The following is a 15878-nucleotide window of genomic DNA, read 5'->3' on the forward strand; positions in this document are numbered from 1 at the left end:
CATTTATAAGTTATATTCTTCAAGAATCAATGGGTACATATAATTGATTTATAAGTCCAAAAATGGATGTATCAACAGCAGATTGCCTGTTTAAGAGCACTATCCATATAAGCACATACAGTTCTTTAGTGAGCCTTCCCTTGTGGGCATCCTCTTGCTATAGCAGAACTCTCTCTTGCATTTATTCTCAAAATAGAACAAATACATGACCAACAGTATGTGGACACCTGCTAGTCGAACATCTCATTCCAAAATCATGGGCATTAATATGGAGTTGGTCCCCCCCTTTGCTGCTATAACAGCCTTCACTCTTCTGGGATAACTTTCCACTAGATGTTGGAACATTGCTGTGGGGACTTGCTTCCATTCAGCCACAAGAGCATTTGTGAGGTCGGGCACTGATGTTGGGCGATTAGGCCTGGCTCGCAGTCGGAGTCCCAATTCATCCCAAAGTTGTTTGAAGGGGTTGAGGTCATGGCTCTGTGCAGGCCAGTCAAGTTCTTCCACACCTGTTGCCACAAAGTTGGAAGCACATAATCATCTAGAATGTCATTGTATGCTGTAGCATTAAGATTTCCTTTCACTGGAACTAAGGGGCCCAAACCATGAAAAACAGCCCCAGACCATTATTCCTCCTCCACCAAACTTTACAGTTGGCACTGTGCAATCGGCAGATAGCGTTCTCCTGGAATCCGCTAAACCCAGATTTGTCCGTTGGAATGCCTGATGGTGAAGCGTGATTCATCACTTTAGAGAACGCGTTCCCACTGCTCCAGAGTCCAATGGCAGTGAGCTTGTGTGTGGCTGCTTAACTGCCAAACAGTTAGTGTGCTGAGGTTGCTTCCAGAGTCAGTTTGGAACTCAGTAGTGAGTGCAGCCGAGGAATTGAAGTTTTACGCGCTTCACGCTCCAGCGGTCCTGTTCTGTGAGCTTGTGTGTCCTATCACTTGGTGGCTCAGCCGTTGTTGCTCCTAGACGTTTCCACTTGACTATAACACCCCTCACAGTTGGCAGGGGCAGCTCTAGCAGAGCAGAAATTTGACAAACTGACTTGTTGGAAAGGTGGCATCTTATGACGGTGCCACGTTGGTGGTCACTGAGCGCTTCAGTAAGGCCATTCTACTGCCAATGTTTGTCTATGGAGATTGCGTGGCTGTGTGCTCAATTTTATACACCTGTCAGGTGTGGCTGAAATAGACAAATCTACTCATTTGAATAGGTGTCCACATAGTTTTCTAGATAAAGTGTAGATTTCCTTCATTTCCCAGCGCTCCCATTCTGTTTTCCCGAAGCAGGTAATTAAATATGACCCTTCTCTGTATAATTGCTGCAGATTAATAGAATAATCTGTAGGTAATTTATCATCATCATTCAGCCTCTATAGAATTGTATGGCGTTTGCAATGTATGGCAAACCATCGCTAATGAACCAAAAACTGGGATCATCACAACCCTAATATATAGCATGTGAAAAACTGGGATCATCACAACCCTACTTATACAGCATCTGATAAACTGGGATCATCACAGCCCTACTATACAGCATGTGAAAAACTGGGATCATCACAACCCTACAATACAGCATCTGATAAACTGGGATCATCACAACCCTACTATACAGCATCTGATAAACTGGGATCATCACAACCCTACTATACAGCATGTGAAAAAGCCATATGATCATACACATCAATTAGATCACACATGTCAAACACACCCAGTATATTAGCCAATCAGCTTAAGTGTTTTGTTGCTATGTTCAGGAGTGCAGAATCCAGTCTAGAACAAGGCTCTACACTAATGATGATGATTTGGACTGTAAAGTGGCAATTAGTGAGGTTGATATCTTTCTAATGAATTGTATAGGCTGATCATATGTGTATGGAAGAGGTGGCTTAACGTGTGTGTGTTCCTGGGTGTGTTCCTGGGTATGAAGCTGGACTCCTTTTCCTGCACATCTTAACATCGGTCACCTCTCCAAACACACCCAAGAAAAGCATTAGTGGTGGTGTGTGTGTGTGTGTGTCTAGTTTGAATAGTGACCAGAATATCATTTGGCTGAGTCAGTGTGTATAATATATCTCACCAATGGAAATAAACACGTGGATCACAATCATGCTTAAAAGTATGTCAGAGGTACATCACCCCCCCCTCACGCACACACACACACAAATGCTTTTTACTTTCTATCTCTCCATCGCGGTATGCATTTTTCATACCTTTTTTCTTATTCAATCTCCTCTCTTTTCTTAATTTCCTCTCACCTTTTCTTTTTTTACTTTATAGAAGAGAAAGTAAAGGAACCTGGACATTCATGTCACTTTTCTCTTGGACCAGAAACTAATTGTGTAGAACAGACTCACAGATAATTGACCACGTCTTAATAGACCACGTCATTTCTTCTTTGTTTAAGTTCTAGACATGACATTTCTATCTGACTGAACAGCAGCCACAGCACGTGCTTCTCTCACCTCCTCCCATTCAGCAGTGAAGGAGGGTGTTCTCTCAAGCTGGCCCCCAGGACTTTCGGTGTCCCCTGGGCTTCCTCTCGGCCCCTGGCCCCTGGCCCCCGACCCCCAGTGGTACTCCTCCTGAAAGAGACCGTCAACACACTGTCCATTAATCTACGTTTAACAATGGATCCATCAATTGAATCAATATCGTTTATCAAGTTGGACAACTGTCTGTGGCTTGAAGCAAATTCTAAGGTGAGGTTCTGTAACAGTCATTCCCCCAATGGTAACCAAACAAACAAAATATTTGTCTATTTCAGCCACACCTGACAGATGTATAAAATTGAGCACACAGCCACGCAATCTCCATACATTTACCAAGACCCACCCTCTCAGTGTAATAAGCCTGGGGCAGTACTTTTAACCGTAATTAATATTACACCTGACATTTCACACAAGATAAAGAGGGAATGGTCAAAAAAACAGCATTGTTTCTCCATTAAAAGGGGATATAAACACAACAACAGACCTGTATGGGTGACACAGCCACCAGGTTGGAGTCAGACTTGGACAGTGACTTGGAGAGCTTTAGGTCCAGCACACTGCGAGGTATGGATTTCATCCTGCCCAGGGTAAAGGCCCTGTCCTCGTATCCAGACGCCGGTGTCCCCTCCCTGGGTCCACCAGCTCCCGACACACACCCCCTCACCACCACCGCCTCCCCGTTCCAACCATACGGCGAGGAGGAGGAGGGCGAGGCCCTCTGGGGGTTCTGGTTAACCCGGGTGTGGAAAATGGTGCGATAGACTACCTGAGGTTTGGGGGGTCTGTCGTCTTTGAGGGGATCTTTGGGGGTCTTCAGAGCCAACGCCTCGTTTCCTGTGTGAGGGATAATGAGGGGCGGTGGAAGTCCAATTCCTAATTCAAAGGGCTGGGTTTCAGAAGTGAGGTTGCCCTGGTTACCGACCGTGGTTACCGGGCTGGTGTGGGGGTCCGAGGGGGTGTGTTTTCGGGCTTTGGGATTGGTGTTGGAGGTGTAGAGGTGGTAGGGTGTGTCGGGCGTCTCGCAGGCCGGCGAGGAGCCGTGGAGGAGGCCGGCGAACTCTACAGGGACGAGGCTCTGTCGTCGGTCTTCTGGTAGTAGGAGTGTATTGGAAGAGGCGAGGGGAGGGTTCTGCTGGTACGGCCCGTCGTCTGAGGAGAGAAAACACACACAAATTAATGTTGGAGTGCATCACACACACATTCCAGGTCCAACATACATACACAGACCCACAGATTGGTTGCACACAGTAACCAATCTTATGAGATCTCCCTCTCTCTATCTCTCTCGTGCTAACATGGAGACAGTAAAAGGTGCACCATAACCATACCACACCCATACCATAACCATACCACACCATAACCATACCACACCACAACCATACGATATAAAGTGGGGCAAAAAAGTATTTAGTCAGACACCAATTGTGCAAGTTCTCCCACTTAAAAAGATGAGAGAGGCCTGTAATTTTCATCATAGGTACACTTCAACTATGACAGACAAAATGAGGGAAAAAAATCCAGAAAATCACATTGTAGGATTTTTTATGAATTTATTTGCAAATTATGGTGGAAAATAAGTATTTGGTCACCTACAAACAAGCAAGATTTCTGGCTCTCACAGACCTGTAACTTCTTCTTTAAGAGGCTCCTCTGTCCTCCATTCGTTACCTGTATTAATGGCACCTGTTTGAACTTGTTATCAGTATAAAAGTCACCTGTCCACAACCTCAAACAGTCACACTCCAAACTCCACTATGGCCAAGACCAAAGAGCTGTCAACGGACACCAGAAACAAAATTGTAGACCTGCACCAGGCTGGGAAGAATGAATCTGCAATAGGTAAGCAGCTTGGATTGAAGAAATTAACTGTGAGAGCAATTATTAGGAAATGGAAGACATACAAGACCACTGATAATCTCCCTCGATCTGGGGCTCCACGCAAGATCTCACCCCGTGGGGTCAAAATGATCACAAGAACGGTGAGCAAAAATCCTAGAACCACACAGGGGGACCTAGTGAATGACCTGCAGTGAGCTGGGACCAAAGTAACAAAGCCTACCATCAGTAACACACTACGCCGCCAGGGACTCAAATCCTGCAGTGCCAGACGTGTCCCCCTGCTTTAGCCAGTACATGTCCAGGCCCATCTGAGAGCATTTGGATGATCCAGAAGAAGATTGGGAGAATGTCATATGGTCAGATGAAACCAAAATAAAACTTTTTGGTAAAAACTCAACTCGTCATGTTTGGAGGACAAAGAATGCTGAGTTGTATCCAAAGGACACCATACCTACTGTGAAGCATGGGGGTAGAAACATCATGCTTTGGGGCTGTTTATCTGCAAAGGGACCAGGACGACTGATCCGTGTAAAGGAAAGAATGAATGGGGCCATGTATCGTGAGATTTTGAGTGAAAACCTCCTTCCATCAGCAAGGGCATTGAAGATGAAATGTGGCTGGGTCTGACAATGGGTCTGACAATGATCCCAAACACACCGCCCGGGCAACGAAGGAGTGGCTTCGTAAGAAGCATTTCAAGGTCCTGGAGTGGCCTAGCCAGTCTCCAGATCTCAACCCCATAGAAAATCTTTGGAGGGAGTTGAAAGTCCGTGTTGCCCAGCAACAGCCCCAAAACATCACTGCTCTAAAGGAGATCTGCATGGAGTAATGTGCCAAAATACCAGCAACAGTGTGTGAAAACCTTGTGAAGACTTACAGAAAACGTTTGACCTCTGTCATGGCCAACAAAGGGTATATAACAAAGTATTGAGATAAACTTTTGTTATTGACCAAATACTTCTTTTCCACCATAATTTGCAAATAAATTCATAAAAAATCCTACAATGTGATTTTCTGGATTGTTTTTCTCATTTTGTCTGTCATAGTTGAAGTGTACCTATGATGAAAAATACAGGCCTCTCTCATCTTTTTAAGTGGGAGAACTTGCACAATTGGTGGCTGACTAAATACTTTTTTGCCCCACTGTACATACCATAACCATACCCAACCACACCATAACTGTACCATAACCATACCACACCATAACCATACGATATACATACCATAACCATACCATAACCATATCCATAACCATATCCATAACCATACCCATACCATATCCATAACCATAACCATACCATAACCAAAACCATAACCATACCATAACCATCCCCATATCCATACCATAACCATACCCATACTATAGCCATATCAATAACCATAACCATACTATAGCCATATCAATAACCATACCATGACCATATCCATATCCATACCATATCCATACCATAACCATACCCATATCATATCCATATTCCTAACCATACCATAACCATATCCATACCATCACATACCCATAACCATACCCATACAGTATACATACCATAACCATAACCATACTATAACCATATCCATATCATAACCATACCATATCATATCCATATTCCTAACCATACCATAACCATATCCATACCATCACATACCCATAACCATACCCATACAGTATACATACCATAACCATAACCATACTATAACCATATCCATATCATAACCATACCATGACCATATCCATAACCATACCCATACCATAACCACATCCATACCATAGCCATATCCATATCCATACCATAGCCATACCCATACCATATCAATACCATACCATAACCATACCATAACCATATCCATAACCATACCATACCCTAACCATATCCATAACCATCCCCATATCCATACCATAACCATACCCATAACCATATCCATAACCATCCCCATAACATGACCATAACCTAACCATACCAATATCCATACCCATACCACACGATAACCATACCATATCAATACGATATACATACCACACCCATACCATGACCATAACCATAACATAACCATAGCCATACCATATCCATACCATATCCATAACCATACCATATCCATAACCATACCATAACCATATCCAAAACCATAACCATACCCATACTATAGCCATATCAATAACCATACCCATACTATAGCCATATCAATAACCATACCATGACCATATCCATACCCATATCCATATCCATACCATATCCATAACCATACCATAACCATACCCATATCATATCCATATTCCTAACCATACCATAACCATATCCATACCATCACATACCCATAACCATACCCATATCCATACCATAGCCATATCCATATCCATACCATAGCCATACCATAACCATATCCATATCATAACCATACCATGACCATATCCATACCATAACCATATCCATACCATAGCCATATCCATACCATAGCCATACCCATACCATATCAATACCATACCATAACCATACCATAACCATATCCATAACCATACCATACCATACCCTAACCATACCATATCCATAACCATCCCCATATCCATACCATAACCATACCCATAACCATATCCATAACCATACCCATATCATATCCATAACCATCCCCATAACCATACCATGACCATAACCTAACCATACCAATATCCATACCCATACCACACGATAACCATACCATATCAATACGATATACATACCACACCCATACCATGACCATAACCATAACATAACCATCCCCATAACCATACCATGACCATAACATAACCATCCCCATAACCATACCAATATCCATAACCATACCACACCATAACCACACCATAACCATACGATATACATACCACACCATAACCATTTATTTTTTTATTTTACCTTTATTTAACCAGGCAAGTCAGTTAAGAACAAATTCTTATTTTCAATGACGGCCTGGGAACAGTGGGTTAACTGCCTGTTCAGGGGCAGAACGACAGATTTGTACCTTGTCAGCTCGGGGGTTTGAACTCACAACCTTCCGGTTACTAGTCCAACGCTCTAACCACTAGGCTACCCTGCCGCCCCTATCCATACCATAACCATATCAATACCATAACCATAACCATACCATAACCATCCCCATACCAATATCCATACCCATACCACACGATAACCATACCATATCAATACGATATACATACCATAACCATACCACACCCATACCATGACCATAACCATCCCCATAACCATACCATGACCATAACATAACCATACCAATATCCATAACCATACCACACCATAACCACACCATAACCATACGATATACATACCACACCATAACCATACGATATACATAACCCTATCCATACCATAACCATAACCATACCATAACCATCCCCATATCCATACCCATCCCCATAACCATAACATAACCATATCAATACCATACCATAACCATACCATATCCATAACCATCCCCATATCCATACCATAACCATATCCATGCCCATACCACACCATAACAATACGATATACATACCACAACCATACCATACCATACCCATACCATAACCATACGATATACATATCATATCCATATCATAACCATACCATAACCATACCATAGCCATATCCATACCATAACCATATCCATATTCCTAACCATACCATAACCATATCCATATTCCTAACCATACCATATTTATACCATCACATACCCATAACCATAACCATATCCATACCCATAACCATACCATAACCATATTCATACCATAACCATACCAATACCATATCCATACGATAACCATAACCATACCATATCCATACCATAACCATATCATATCCATATTCCTAACCATACCATAACCATACCATAACATAGCCATATCCATACCCATAACCATACCATATCCATACCATAACATAGCCATATCCATACCCATATCCATACCATAACCATACCATCACACACCCATAACCATACCATATCCATACCATAACATAGCCATATCCATACCCATATCCATAACCATATCATATCCATATTCCTAACCATACCATAACCATATCCATACCATCACACACCCATATCCATACCCATATCCATACCATAACCATGTCCATCACACACCCACAACCATACCATATCCATACCATAACATACCCATATCATATCCATATTCCTAACCATACCATAACCATATCCATACCATCACACACCCATATCCATACCCATATCCATACCATAACCATGTCCATCACACACCCATAACCATACCATATCCATACCATAACCATATCCATACCATCACATACCCATAACCATACCATAACATAGCCATATCCATAACCATATCTATACCATACCCATATCCATATCCATACCATACAATAACCATAACATAACATAACCATACCAATATCCATACCCATACCACACGATAACCATACCATATCAATACGATATACATACCATAACCATACCACACCCATACCATGACCATAACCATAACATAACCATCCCCATAACCATACCATGACCATAACCATACCATAACATAACCATATCAATACCATAACCATAACCATACCATAACCATACCCATAACCATCCCCATATCCATACCCATCCCCATAACCATACCATAACATAACCATATCAATACCATAACCATAACCATACCATATCCATGCCCATACCACACCATAACCATATGATATACATACCATATCCATATCATAACCATACCATCCATACCATAACCATAACCATACAATAGCCATATCCATACCATAACCATATCCATATCCATATTCCTAACCATACCATAACCATATCTATATTCCTAACCATACCATATCCATACCATCACATACCCATAACCATAACCATATCCATACCCATAACCATACCATAACATAACCATATCCATATTCCTAACCATACCATATCCATACGATAACCATAACCATATCCATACCCATAACCATACCATAACATAACCATATCCATATTCCTAACCATACCATATCCATACGATAACCATAACCATATCCATACCATATCCATACCATAACCATACCATAACCATATCCATACCATAACCATATCATATCCATACCATCACACACCCATATCCATACCATAACCATACCATGACCATATCATATCCATATCCATAACCATATCATATCCATATTCCTAACCATACCATAACCATATCCATACCATAACCATATCCATACCATCACACACCCATATCCATACCATAACATAGCCATATCCATATCCATACCATAAGCATATCCATACCATCACACACCCATATCCATACCCATATCCATACCATAACCATATCCATCACACACCCATAACCATACCATATCCATACCATAACCATACCATCACATACCCATAACCATATCCATACCATACCATAACCATATCCATACCATCACATACCATACCATAACCATACCAAATCCATACCATACCATAACCATATCCATACCATCACACACCCATAACCATACCATATCCATACCATCACCATATCCATACCATACCATCACATACCCATAACCATACCAAATCCATACCATACCATAACCATATCCATACCATCACACACCCATAACCATACCATATCCATACCATAACCATATCCATACCATCACATACCCATACTATATCCATACCATAACATAGCCATATCCATAACCATATCTATATCATACCCATACCCATATCCATAACCATACAATAACCATATCCATGCCATACAATAACCATATCCATAACCATACAATAACCATATCCATAACCATACAATAACCATATCCATAACCATACAATAACCATATCCATGCCATACAATAACCATATCCATAACCATACCATACAATAACCATATCCATAACCATACAATAACCATATCCATGCCATACAATAACCATATCCATAACCATACCATACAATAACCATATCCATAACCATACCATAACCATATCCCTACCGATCTAGAAAAACACACAGCAATACAGAGGAAACAGGATCTATGTTAAAACTAGAGAAAAACACATCAGAATCAGGATTAACAGAGAGAGTTAAAATAAAGGTTAAAAACAAGAGAGAGACAGAGAGAAGAATGATAGAGGGAAACACATACATCTGCTGCTGCCCTGTCAAGATGCAGGGTCCTACGGTACACACTACACATCTCCTGACAGAGGTCTGACACGGCTGCCTGGTCAACATCACTGTGTGTGTGTGTGAGAGAATAGAGAAGAGAAGAGAGCAAGAGAGAGAGCACATGTGTGATGTATCAGTGTGTCTGGCCCATTGACTGAGTTCTGTGAGGTGTACTTTGAGGCAAATGGATGCTTTGAGAGAGACAGCCACTGTCTCTGTGTGCAGTGGGGTGAAAGAGGGATTGGGAGACAGAGAGAGAGAGGAGTCTTTCTGGTCTAACTCAGAAAGAGAGCTGGCCCGTATATCTATGTATGTGTGTATGTGTGTGATTCTGCCCGGGGATGGATACAGTATTCTATTTAGTCTTCGTGCACGTACAGTGTCATCCTGAGGTCGCGGAGTACATTTTCCTTAAATTCAAATTTCTAAAGCTTTATTGTCCATTCTTTTCATACAGTCAATGCCCTACTCCAATACTCACCACATATTCACAATGAGATTTGAGATAGATTATACTCAATAAACAGACAAACAGATATGCAGCCAAACAGAGCTGTGTGTATCAGTGTGTGTAATATCAGTGAACAAAACTATGATCAGCAGGACAACATGGTCTGTGTGCGTGTGTATAACCAAGTATAATACCATGGTGGATACACAGAACCATGGTGGATACACAGATAATTACACAGTACCATGGTGGATACACAGATAATTACACAGTACCATGGTGGATACACAGATAATTACACAGTAACATGGTGGATACACAGATAATTACACAGTAACATGGTGGCTACACAGATAATTACACAGTACCATGGTGGATACACAGATAATTACACAGTACCATGGTGGATACACAGATAATTACACAGTACCATGGTGGCTACACAGATAATTACACAGTACCATGGTGGATACACAGATAATTACACAGTACCATGTTGGATACACAGATAATTACACAGTAAAGCTCTGAGAGGGAGACCTAATGCTACTGTATCTCACATGAGTCTGTTGGTTCTAATAATATAATTGGATAAATGTTATGCACATATGCATCTTATAATCTAGAAATACATTAAAAAAAAAGATCAGTCATTAGCTGGATACATCAGGGGAGATGCTGGTGCCAGGAAATGGATAAAGGACTGGTGTGTGTGTACACAGTGTATTCACAAAGTATTCAGACCCCCTGGCTTTTTCCACATGTTGTTCCATTACAGCCTTATCTAAAATTGATTAAATTGTTATTTTTCCTCGTCAATCTATACTGCCTTACCAAGCAGAGGCAGTAACTGTTCATAGAGTGAATCTGAGAAAAATGGCTTTTATTTACCTTGGTTTCACAGCAACTTTATGCAGTTACTGCTAACATGAGCCCCCCATTTTCTCCAAAACACAATTCAATAGAGGAAGGGTATTTATCCACATGATTAAGCATGTATTTAATGTGGCAAAAATAACATGAACTCATTTTCGACCAAATGAGCAGTTACTGCCTTTCTTCTAGGTAGGGCAGTATACACAATACCCCATGATGACAAAGGAAAAACAGGTTTTTAGAAATTTTAGAAAATGTATATATAAAAAAATAAAAATCACATTTACATAAGTATTCAGACCCTTTACTCAGTACTTTGTTGAAGCACCTTTGGCATCGGTTACAGCCTTGAGTCTTCATGGGTATGACGCTACAAGCTTGGCACACCTGTATTTGGGGAGTTTCTCCCATTCTTCTCTGCAGATCCTCTCAAGCTCTGTCAGGTTGGATGGGGAGCGTCGCTGTACAGCTATTTTCAGGTCTCTCTAGAGATGTTCGATCGGGTTCAAGTCTGGGCTCTGGCTGGGCCACTCAAGGACATTCAGAGATTTGTCCCAAAGCCACTCTTGGCTGTGTGCTTAGGGTCGGTGTCCTGATGGAAGGCAAACCTTTGCCCCAGTCTGAGATCCTCAGCGCTCTGGAGCAGGTTTTCATCAAGGATCTCTCTGTACTTTGCTTCATTCATCTTTCACTCGACCCTGACAAGTCTCCCAGTCCCTGTCGCTGAAAAACATCCCCACAGCATGACGCTGCCACCACCATGTTTCCTCCAGCCGTGATGCTTGGCAGTCAGGCCAAATAGTTCAATCTTGGTTTCATCAGACCAGAGAATCTTGTTTCTCATGGTCTGAGAGTCCTTTAGGGGGCTGTCATGTGCCTTTTACTGAGGAGTGGCTTCCATCTGGCCACTCTACCATAAAGGCCTGACTGGTGGAGTGCCTCAGAGATGGTTGTCATTCTGGAAGGTTCTCCCATCTCCACAGAGGAACTCTGGAGTGCTGTCAGGGTGACCATCGGGTTTATGGTCACCTCTCTGACCAAGGCCCTCCTCCCCCGATTGCTCAGTCTTGGTGGTTTCAAACTTCTTCCATTTAAGAACAATGGAGGCCACTGCGTTCTTGGGGACCTTCATGCTGAAGAAATGTTTTGGTACCCTTCCTCAGATCTGTGTCTCAACACAATCCTGTCTTGGAGCTCTATGGACAATTCTTTCGACCTCATGGCTTGGTTTTTGCTCTGACAATCACTGTCAACTGTGGGACCTTATATAGACAGGTGTGTGACTTTCTAAATAATATCCAATCAAATGAATTTACCCCAGGTGGACTCCAATCCCGTTATAGAAACAATTTAGAGTCTCTGGGCAATTCTAATCAATATTCTAATAGATTTTAGAATAAGGCTATAACGTAACAAAATGTGGAAAAAGTCAAGGGGTCTGAATACTTTTAGAATGAACTGTATATATACAGTATATAGAGACAGAGTGAGAGACAGAGTGAGAGACAGAGCGAGAGACAGAGCAAGAGAGAGCGAGAGAGAGAGTGAGAGCCAGAGACAGAGAGGAGAGAGACAGAGCGAGAGACAGAGCGAGAGACAGAGCGAGAGACAGAGCGAGAGACAGAGCGAGAGACAGAGCGAGAGACAGAGACAGAGCGAGAGACAGAGACAGAGTGAGAGACAGAGACAGAGTGAGAGACAGAGACAGAGTGAGAGACAGAGCCAGAGACAGAGACAGAGACAGAGCGAGAGACAGAGCAAGAGAGAGCGAGAGAGAGAGTGAGAGCCAGAGACAGAGAGGAGAGAGACAGAGCGAGAGACAGAGCGAGAGACAGAGCGAGAGACAGAGCGAGAGACAGAGCGAGAGACAGAGCGAAAGACAGAGACAGAGACAGAGCGAGAGACAGAGACAGAGACAGAGCGAGAGACAGAGACAGAGACAGAGCGAGAGACAGAGACAGAGCGAGAGACAGAGCGAGAGACAGAGCGAGAGACAGAGCGAGAGACAGAGACAGAGACAGAGACAGAGACAGAGCGAGAGACAGAGCGAGAGACAGAGACAGAGACAGAGACAGAGACAGAGACAGAGACAGAGCGAGAGACAGAGACAGAGCGAGAGACAGAGACAGAGCGAGAGACAGAGCGAGAGACAGAGACAGAGCGAGAGACAGAGAGAGCGAGAGAGAGAGAGCGAGAGACAGAGAGAGCGAGAGACAGAGAGAGCGAGCGACAGAGCGAGAGACAGAGCGAGAGACAGAGCGAGAGACAGAGCGAGAGACAGAGCGAGAAACAGAGACAGAGCGAGAGAGAGAGACAGAGCGAGAGAGAGAGACAGAGCGAGAGACAGAGCGAGAGAAAGAGCGAGAGACAGACAGACAGTGAGGAGAGAGACAGAGACAGACAGTGAGGAGAGAGACAGAGACAGTCAGACAGTGAGGAGAGAGACAGACAGACAGACAGAGAGACAGAGAGAGAGAGACAGACAGAGACAGAGAGACAGACGGCGAGAGACAGAGAAAGAGAGAGAGAGAGAGACAGAGAGCAGCAGTTTGTGTGTGCGCATCTGTGTGTCTCAGTGGGCAATGCTCTCTCTCCCTGGCTGTTGTCAGAGTGTGTTAAGACTGTGTACCAGTCCCTCCACTGATAAGCATCACATCACTAACACTCACAGAGCAAGAGACAGACAGACAGACAGACAGACAGACAGACAGACAGACAGACAGACAGACAGACAGACAGACAGACAGACAGACAGACAGACAGACAGTGAGGAGAGAGACAGACAGACAGACAGACAGACAGACAGACAGACAGACAGACAGACAGACAGACAGACAGACAGACAGACAGACAGAGAGAATCACTAAAACAATACAGAAATACACTGCGAGAAAAAGAAGGAACAGCACGTCAGAAATCAGCTCAATGTAATTGAAGAATCCATAGACTCTAACGACTTCTGGGAAAATTGGAACATACTAAATAAATAACAACATGAAGAGTTATCTATCCAAAACGGAGATGCATGGATAAAAAACTTTTCCAATCGTTTTGCCTCTATAACAAAGAACAAACAGCAAAACCAAATACATGATGAAATAAACATCTTGGAATCAACTATTAAAGACGACCAGAACCCACTGGATTCTTCAATTACATTGAATGAACTACAGGACAAAATACAAACCCTCCAACCCAAAACAGCCTGTGATGTTGATGGTATTCTCAATGAAATGATCAAATATACAGACCACAAATTCTAATTTGCACAAATTCTAACATCATCCTCAGCTCTGGCACCTTCCCTAATATGTGGAAGCAAGGACTGATTACCCCAATCCACAAAAGTGGAGACAAATTTGACCCCAATAATTACCGTGGGATATGCATCAACAGCAACCTTTGGAAAATACTCTGCATTATCATTAACAGCAGACTCGTACATATCCTCAGTGAAAACAATGTACTGAGCAAATGTCAAATAGGCTTTTTCCCAAATTACCGTACGACAGACCACATATTCCCCCTGGACTCCCTAATTAAGAAACAAACAAACCAAAACAAAGGCAAAGTCTTCTAATGCTTTGTTGATTTCAAAACACCTTTTGACTAAATATGTAATGAAGGTCTTCTGTACAAATTGATGGAAAGTGGTGTTCGGGGAAAAACATACAACATTATAAAATCTATGTACACAAACAATAAGTGTGCAGTTAAAATTGACAAAAAACACACACATTTCTTTCCAGAGGGCCGTGGGGTCAAACAGGGATGCAGCTTGAGCCCCACCCTCTTTAACAGATATATCAACAAATTGGCGAGGAAACTAGAACAGTCTGCAGCACCCGGCCTCACCCTATTAGAATCTGAAGTCAAATGTCTACTGTTTGCTGATGAGCTGGTGCTTCTGTCCCCAATCAAGGAGGGCCTACAGCAGCACCTAGATGTTCTGACAACATTCTGTCAGACCTGGGCCCTGACAGTAAATCTCATTAAGACAAAAATAATGGTGTTCCAAAAAAGGTCCCGTTGTCAGGACCA

General features: G+C 42.5%; 1 protein-coding gene across 12 annotated transcripts in view; it reads right to left on the reverse strand.

The window, feature by feature from the left end:
* The window catches only part of LOC110501015 (ankyrin repeat and sterile alpha motif domain-containing protein 1B), a 316301-nt gene that overhangs the window by 101587 nt on the left and 198836 nt on the right, over nucleotides 1-15878 (reverse strand). For all 12 annotated transcript variants that reach the window (XR_016490136.1, XR_016490137.1, XR_016490134.1 and 9 more), the window contains 2 exons: nucleotides 2982-3646; nucleotides 2471-2590 (listed from right to left, as the gene is read on the reverse strand). Coding sequence is in view for 8 of the 12 variants with exons in the window: in XM_090213690.1 (XP_090069816.1) it covers nucleotides 2471-2590; nucleotides 2982-3646 (785 nt within the window). In the remaining 4 variants the exon portion in view is untranslated. The remainder of the gene's footprint in view (nucleotides 1-2470; nucleotides 2591-2981; nucleotides 3647-15878) is intronic.

The sequence above is a fragment of the Oncorhynchus mykiss genome, chromosome 21 (assembly GCF_057628025.1).
Source record: "Oncorhynchus mykiss isolate SJ-2025 chromosome 21, ASM5762802v1, whole genome shotgun sequence".
In the NCBI taxonomy this organism is placed as follows: domain Eukaryota; kingdom Metazoa; phylum Chordata; class Actinopteri; order Salmoniformes; family Salmonidae; genus Oncorhynchus; species Oncorhynchus mykiss.